We start from the raw sequence: 8,797 nt of genomic DNA on the forward strand, positions 1-8,797 counted from the left end.
AAATCTTATAACCACTGATATAGGTGGTGGTCCAATGTCAGTGTGAGAACATGGGAAATGGATAACTCTTGGATATTAAAAGTGGCATGAATTTCTGAGCAAGTACCTTTGAGAAGAAACATCCTGTTGGTATAGCATGCTTGGGTTAGGGTTGGCAGATTGCTTCTCCCTTCCCTTAGTCCTTCTGCCATTCATGGTTCTCAGGGCATCTTTGCCCTGGACAGTTAAGAGTAGAAGTTCCAAATTGCATATATTTAAGAATGCAAAGTGCTAATATTAAATGCTCAAGAAAAAAAACCCTATATTTGGGAACAGAGATATATAAAAAAAAAAGCTTTTAAGAAACAATCCTGTTTTATGTAGTTGTCTGAAAAATAATTTTGTTCTACTTTAACCTGCTTTATACTCAGTCATACATGCTGACCTTGGTGACAAATGGAGTATTTAAATACCCTCTGACTGCCAGCACGCCAAAAGCTGATCCTGTGTCCTCTGGGGGTTGCAGTGCTGGCTGTCCCAGTCCAGTAAAGGCAGCCTCATCACTTCAGTGCACGTGGGCTGGAGCTTAGGCAATGGTGGTTATTGCTGGACCCAGTCTGAAGAAGTGGAGGAATGCAGCCCGGCCACTTCTGCAGTTGCAGAACTGTCTTCTCAAACAATTGATTTAACCAGACATAAATGAATAGTTTAAATGAAACATGATACACAGGACATTACAACTGCATTCTTAAACTTTATCAGCACTTACAAATACCTATGAATGCTTCACAGTTCCCAGGGCATGTGCTTCCTGTTAAATACTATGTAACTATGGAAACGGAGTTAGAACTCTGTTACAGCCCTGGAGGGAGTATATTCAAATTTCCAGGCTATTTCCAGGCTGTTTCCACAAATTAAGTTCTGAAACTGGATGATAAGAAGGCTTTATTCCTGTGACAGAGAAAACAAAACATTTCTTGACTTGCAGCCTTTCCCAGATGGGCTTGCTGTGACAGACATGAAGCAGCTGCACAGGGTGCTGAGTTGTTTGTGGGGTGTTTTTAATGTAGTTGTTTTCTGCCTCTGGAAAGTCATGTCCTAGATTTGGCTGCATTTAGCAAGGAACACTTGAAGACTTGTGAGTGCTTTGTCAAAGAGAAATGTGGCTTCTCAACCTAAGTTGTTTACACCCCACAGTTTAACTTGACTGTTGCGTTTTTTGGGGGGGGTGTATTTTTTTTCTTTTTGAAATATTTATATGTTCTCCTTGGTGTTGTGTATGCAATATTAAGTAGGCAGATTTTTTTCAGAGGTGATATGTTGACATCTAAGAAAAGAAGTAAAGTGGCCACTTACACATCCTTATTTGAAATAGTGGTTAAAATCCATCACTGGATAGATAGCAATGTTAAAATCAGAGAGAAGAAAGGTTTTGTAATTAACATGTACATCAAATTTCTGATTCAAAACTTGATTCCATAGATGAGAAAAGACAAGGAATGGATGTTTGTTTTTTTGTGTTCTGCTTTTTCTACAGGTTGCTCTAGTTGTGTATTTTTAAAAAGCAGAACTTTCAGGAAAGCCAAGGGTTGATTTTACTGTTCATAAACTGCATTTATATATTTTAAAATTACTAATATTGGGGAATATTGTATCAAACAGTAAAGAAGTCACTTGTAGTGTTCTTCTTGATTACAAAAGAAGCCTGAAATGCCCAAGTCGTTAAGCTGATACATTCTACAAGGAGAATGAACAGTCTTAAATTACTGTCTTGCAGCAATCTCCATTGTGGCTGTTGGGAAATTCAGGGTTTTTTTCCCCTTCTGTTAGCAGTTCTAGATTTGTCATATCTTTAGAAGTGCAAAGAACTAAAAAGGTCATTACTCATTTTAAGTTCCCACAAAATGTTAGGCTAAAAGTTGGTTTATAGTCTAGTTGTTTAATCATTGCAGCATAAACAACACGTGTAGACTGCTTTTGCTGTTAGCTAACCAAGTCACTTCATGTTTATAAAGGAGCAATTCAGCAGTGTTTGGTATGGGACCTATGTGCCTTGTCTCTGAGAAGGCAGATGTCTCCTGAGTGAAATCAGTGGATTCCCTAGATCCATAGGTTGTTACTGTCAGCTCTGTTAGCGGTGGTGATGACGATATCATTTTTGCAGAAGTAGATTCAAGTCAGTTAAGACGTCAGCTATGTGGTGGCAGCCAAGCGGCTATTGAAAGGATGATCCATTTTGGAAGAGAATTGCAAGCAATGAGTGAGCAGCTAAGAAGAGAATGTGGCAAAAACACAGCAAATAAGAAAATGCTCAAGGTACGCTGGCTCTTGAAATGGTGGTGTTAAGGTGGATAAACTGTGCTGCCCAGCAGAAACTTCCCACCACGTGCTGCATTGCACAATTGTCCTGTAACTTCAGTATTCAGTCATGTGTGATGTAGCACTGTCTCCTGTCTTGTCTGTGTAGCACATTCACAGGAAAGATAATTTCATACTGTAGTACAGTTAAAACCAGAGATAAATTTAGCGCTTCCTCTGTCTCATTTCTGAACATGGAGCTTGGCCTGTTGAATCAAAGGGCCATTCTGAGCTTTAGTGGTAGATGAACTGTAACAAAGAGGATTGGTACAGACGCCTAAAACGTGCTCTCTCGAGTATGCTGTGTGTTGTTGATTAGTTTACCTTGATTTGAGACTGCTCTGGGGAAGACTTCCCCTGCCAAAGACTGACTGCATGCAGCTTCCAGTCTGCTTTCTCTTCCCCCACTGCTTACTGGAAATACTGCAAACTTCATCTTCCTGTGTCATTTCCAGCTGGGAAAAACCGCTGCTTGCTCAAAATGCAGCGAGTCCTGGGGTGGGTTGGCTGGAAGATTTGTTTTTTAAATCCCTTTTTGAATCACCTTTGTGATTCTGAGTCAAAATAAGAAAATGGTGCTAGTTTTCACTGCTGGCATATAGCTGTGAGATGTAATGAAACCCATCTTTCTGCAGGATGCGTTCAGTTTGCTCGCATACTCGGATCCCTGGAGCAGCCCTGTTGGAAACCAGCTTGACCCGATACAGAGAGAACCCGTCTGCTCTGTCCTGAACAGTGCAATACTAGGTGAGTGAGGCGAGGCCGCTGCTCCTCGTGCATGGCACAGGCTGCGCTTCCCGTGCCACCTTGCCTGGGCTCTTGCAGTGAGAGGGAGGGGGAGCTTTGGGGGCACGGTAATGGAACAGGTGTCCCCATCCTAGTTTTTCTCCTGGTGTTGAAGGCACCAGGCCCGTTCAGTAACAGCCCTCTGCAGGGAGTTTGAAAAGGTCACTTGGATGCTCCTGCTCTGTCTCGCTGCAAGAGCAAACTTCGTGAGGGACGACAGGAAATTTGAAATTAATTACCTAAGCAAGCTTGAAGTGTAAGTTTTTGCTTCATTCCTATGAAATTAGTCGGGTGTTGCAACTGCCACTGTGATTCTTCTTCAGAGACTCACAACCTGCCAAAGCAACCGCCACTTGCCCTAGCAATGGGACAAGCCTCACAGTGTCTAGGATTGATGGCTCGGTCAGGAATCGGCTCCTGCGCGTTCGCCACCGTGGAAGACTACCTACACTAGCTATGCATTTGGAGAGCTGGAAGGTGTTGTGGCATATTCAACATGGAAAGTTAAGAGACCAGCTCTGCTGACTGGAATTTGGAATTTTAATTATGTACTAAGGACAAGTCTGTCGCTTTATGTTGCTTCCTAGTTTACAGCATGATGCAAATGATTTCTAACTTAGTGTTAGGAGAAAATTTCCATCTTTAAGCCTCTTAGACAACTAAGAGTTGAAAATATCACTGATAATGTCAGACATCCAAATTGACAAGTACCGATCCTTTGAACGATTGTCCAAAACACACCAAATATCCTGTGACCTTGTGGTGGGCCAGAAGAATAGAAAACATGGATGTATTAGCATGTGGGTGATGTAAACGTCAAGCAGGATGACTTGCCAACCTCCACCCCCATTGTTACATAGTTCAATCAGTGTAATTTGCAAAATGCATTAAACACCTGATGGTTTGGATATATAGTGTTGATGGGAAGAAATGATATTTTTTAATGTGTACTGTAAAACTTGAATTACTCAGGAGCTGAGTGAATATGTTTGTTGCTACTTACAATCCCAACCTGTTGATCTTAGTAGTTTTTTGTTTTAACATGGTCTTTTCAACCTTGTTTCCTTGTTTAACTACAGACAGCTTCTGTTGTGTAGACTCACCAGTTTAACTGTTGTATTATAACAGTATTACATGTCAACACAGTGTGGTTATGACCTATTTATATAAAAACCAAATATTTAGTCAATTTACAGTCTTAATTTAATCTTTGTACACCTTGCATTTTTAAAAGTGCTTAAATAGTACTATATTGCAATAAAATGTAGTGATACCATAATTAACCAGCCATTAAAAACTTACTTCTACATACACAGTAGCATGGACTTGTATGCTACGTTTTCTTGGTTCTAAGAGTTCTACCCCAGGACAGGGGTGCACAGGCAGAGAGCTGAGCATTCAGCACATGGGCTCATGGCCTGACTGGGGATGACACTTCCCTGCACCAGAGCAGGGCAGAGGCTGGGCTGTCATAAGTCCAAGCTGCAAGTCCAGCTCACAGGGTACTGATGGAATCTTATTCAGGCACTCCCTGAAAATGGGGACAGAACCTTTATTCCTTGAAAGCCATCACTGGGCTGGATAAGAAGTGTCCTGCTGTGCAAGCTGACTTCACAATCCTAGTTTTAGGATACAGCCTTTTGTCAGTGATTCAAGTAACTGGAAAAGCAGGAATAACTGATTGTAGCATCCAGAACAGCAAGTACAAACACCATTCATCTTTTATTTGCTGCAAAGGAGCTGCCTCACAGAGGCAGCTCTACAACTGTGGTTGTAACACCAGCTGCTCTGAGGCAGTATTAAGGATACAGAATTCCTACCCTGGCCTTGCTTGTTCCTTAGTTTCTCTGACCACTTCTGAAGGAGGGAGGAAGAGAACAGAGCAGCCATTTTGGGCACAGCTGTCTGAATATTGGCACTTGCTGGGGGCTCTTTCTAGACCCAAGAGCTGAGCAATGGTGAAGTCAGGAAAGCTGGGGTGACAGACAAGTTTCAGTTAAAAAAGTCCTTAATTGCATCCTCTGAAAAAAAAGCTGTCTTCATACTTGATTTTTAAGCTGTGTCGAGAGCCAACGTTTTTTAAACCTTAATGCTTTTTGCTTTTTTTCTTGCCCTTAAAAAAAACAAAACAATTAGTTACTGTTGTCTTGACCCATCAATTGGAGAATTCAGTGATTACTGCAGGATTTCAGAACTGACTGGAAAGCTAATATTTCCCTGTCATATTTCACATACATTACCAGCCTGTGCTGTTTTATCTCTGGGCAGTGTGTGTGCCTGCAACTGAGGCTGGGTACACACCTGTCCCCATTCCTTTCAGTGAGGCTGTTTTTTATAAGGAGAAATAAATGTTGCTTCCCTGTGCTCACGCCAGTGTTCCAGGACCTTGGCATCCCTGCTTAAACATTTTACATATATCTGAAATGACTTCCAACAGCTCAGAGGTTGTAGGTGGGAACAACAATTAATGTTGTAGGTATCTCAACAATCAAGCACAGCTCCAGACCCAGATGTTATTTCTTAATGTCCCAAAAACGAGGTAATTTTTTTTTTTCAACTTCTGTCTCACACACCCTCCCCAGGGGAGCACCCACTCCATCCAGCAGGCTGTAGGGCTCTGCTAACCTCTCCTTACTATTGGGTTCTTGCAACTAGAAGGCTGCAAAATGCAGCCCTTGAGCACAGGAAAGTTTGGGTGTTTGTTTTGTTTTCTTTAAGTGTACTTTAGACCATATATGCATACAGTAATATCTACTTGGATTTAATATTTTCTTAAGTACTCACCCCAAGATTTGTCCACAAACTGAACTGCAGCTGCTTTCACTGGCTTTTTCTTATTTTCAATGGAAAAAAATTCATTTGCTGTGAGAGATGAGAGTTAATCCCAGAATTTAGCACAGCCCACCCCAGAGGCAGACCCACCCAGAAGACCTGCCTACCCTGCACCCGCCGGGCCTCCGGGCCGTACAGATGCGCGCTTAAAAAGTCTCTGGCGAGCTGTTCCTGCAGGCCTGTGACACACTCCTCTTTTAAGCACACAGCTGTATAGTTTCCTTCTGACCTAGTTAAACGAAGAGATGTTAGTCCCTGTTAGCAGTTCCAGAGCCCAGAACCACAGATTAGCCAGTGCTTTCCTGCTTCAGAGCAGAAGCAGCAGCATCGCTGGCTTCTGAAGCTCAGCTGAGCTCTGCAGCGGTCTTCAAGAAACCACAACTGGCCCCAAGACTCTCAGCCTGTCCCCAGATGCTTTTAGGTGCCCCAAGTAGTTCCTTGGGGGTCTCAAACTAGTCCTACCAGCCACTACTGCAATTTGGGGCGTCAGCAGCCAAGAAACTGGGGAAAAAAAGGCCCAAAATGCAGTGGTCAACAGCCAGGCCTGTAGCAGCACAGAACAGAAAGGCTGCTGCTGTGCTTGGGGCTGCCCTGTCACCTCATACCAGTTATACATAGGTAAGACGTAGGGAATTACTTTGATTACAGATTTTTTTATCTGTAATACAGCAGATGTGGTACAGCAGCACTGCCACACCAAGACGAGCACCCTCCTGGGTCTGCAGCTCCCAGCATACCTGGCACCCTTTCTTCCCTTGGCTTTCTTCACCGGCCTTTGGGCTTGGCCTTGCTTCTTGGCAGCTTCACCTTGACTCTGCTTGGCAGCTTCACTTTGTTTACCTGAAGTAATTTTATTAGAAAACAGAAAAAAAAAATCCCAGTCTGAATCAAGAGTTGTGAGCGAAACAGGAACAAAGCAGTAATTAGGCTGTGAGAAAGAACGTGTCTTCAGTGAACTCCAAGAGGACCTCTTTCAGCAGCTCTAGCCAGTAGAAGCTAGGCAGTGCTGCCCTCAGAGAAGGGCTGTAAGCAGGAGGGCTGCAGAAGCACAGGACCCAGGACACCCACCCAAAGCACCACCAGCCAGCTTTCCCCTTCCTTGGCACCCACAACAGGAAACAGGATTCACCCCAGGACAAAAACTGAACACAATGCAACAGCTACAAGCAAGACACAATGGGGAGTCCAGCCCCAGTTTCCTTGCTGCCATTAAGTACCATGGAGACTTGAATATTCAAAGCATCATCCTGAGCTCACCTCTTTTATGCCATCAGATGTTTTAAAAACAATGAGAAGAGAGCAGCAGTGACAGCTGCTGGTGTATGATTATGCAAGGTACAGGTAAGAGAACTGTTTAAACAAAAAAAAAAACACCCACAAACTTTGTACTTTTTGAAGTACTTGGTGAAGTACTTCAACGTACAGATGAAGGAAGAGGGCTAGAAAGCAGCAGTCATGAATACTCCAGGCTCCTGAGCTTCCAGTTCAGAAGTTGAAAAAAAGTTACCTAATTTTTTACAGATGCTGTTAAATCTCAGTGTGATATGTAAACTACCAAGGCGATTAGTAACTCTGGCCTGAAACAGCCTTTATAATCTCCCTCTGGTAATCCTTGCTTTTCTATCACCACATCTGCCCATCGTTTCCCTTCACCAACACCTCGGGCCACTCTCACAGAAATCACAGCTTTTGTAAGAGACACCAGAACGGGATGACTTTTATATTCTTCCTCGGATATTTTCCCTTGGCAACGACCTGCTCAGGCTCCAGCCTTGCAGAGGCCCCGGTCCCGCAGCGCTGCCCCCGCACACCCGAGGTGCGGGGACGCGCTGTTACGTACCCGGCTCAGCTGCCACCTCTCCAGCGGGCCTGGGGAGCGAGGAGAAGGCAACAAACAGGTCAGTGACCCTTCCCCCCCGCACGCCCAGCCCCTCCAGCTGCCCCGCACCCCTCTCACCTCTCGCTCAGCTCCTGCAGCACGGCCTGGGGGAGCAGCTTCTGCTTCTGCGGGGGAGGAAAGGGGGGTGAGCGGGGCCGGGGGGCCCGCCCGGCGCGGGGGGGAACGGGGCTGCCCTACCTTCTGCTCCAGGAACAGCTCCTGGCGCCGCCGCCGCTTCTCCTTCCGCAGCCTCCGCTCGCCTGGGGGGGTCTGGCTGCTCTGTAAATATCACTAAGAGAGATACTTAGGAGTCCTGATGTGCAGGGTGTGAGCTAGAGGAGAGACAGGGCTGCTGCTGGCCCTGACCCCTCACCATTCCTAAGAATTCATATTGTTGTTGTGCCTGGAGGCCCCAACTGGGATCAGGGCTCCCACTGTGCCCTCTTGTCTGCAGAACTGCAGCCAGATGAAACCCCTGTTGAAATGGTTCACTGTCCTCCAGAGCCCAGGCGTGGGGGAAAGGAAATGTTCCCTCTTCAGAGGGCATTTGTGAAACAGAGGTTTTCCTGAGGTCAGGAGGGTTGTTGGGATGTGGGGATGGGGAGATTGGGATATGGGGATGGGGAGATTGGGATATGGGGATGGGGAGATTGGGATATGGGGATGGGGAGATTGGGATATGGGGATGGGGAGATTGGGATATTGGGAGATGATGGGGATATTGGGAGATGATGGGGATATTGGGAGATAGGGATATGGGGATACGGGGATATGGGGACGGGGATACGGCGATATGGGGATGAGGATATGGGGAAGGGGATATGAGGATATGGGAACGGGGAAGGGGAAAGGGATATGGGAATGGGGATATGGGGAAGGGGATCTAAGGAGGGGATTGAATGGGGAAGGGGGATATGGGGACAGGGATGGGGATATGGGGAAGGGGATATGGGACGGGAATGG

The 8,797-nt window shown here is 45.2% G+C and overlaps 1 protein-coding gene across 1 annotated transcript in view; it reads left to right on the forward strand.

The window, feature by feature from the left end:
• The window catches only part of RANBP9 (RAN binding protein 9), a 74,136-nt gene extending 69,734 nt beyond the window's left edge, over positions 1-4,402 (forward strand). Inside the window, exons 13-15 of the mRNA XM_010000998.1 lie at positions 2,144-2,295; positions 2,973-3,084; positions 3,447-4,402. Of these exons, the coding sequence (XP_009999300.1) occupies positions 2,144-2,295; positions 2,973-3,084; positions 3,447-3,577 (395 nt within the window). The 3' untranslated portion in view covers positions 3,578-4,402. The remainder of the gene's footprint in view (positions 1-2,143; positions 2,296-2,972; positions 3,085-3,446) is intronic.
• Positions 4,403-8,797: the final 4,395 nt, after the last annotated feature.

The sequence above is a fragment of the Chaetura pelagica genome, unplaced genomic scaffold (assembly GCF_000747805.2).
Source record: "Chaetura pelagica isolate M959 unplaced genomic scaffold, ChaPel_1.0 scaffold104, whole genome shotgun sequence".
Lineage (NCBI taxonomy): Eukaryota > Metazoa > Chordata > Aves > Apodiformes > Apodidae > Chaetura > Chaetura pelagica.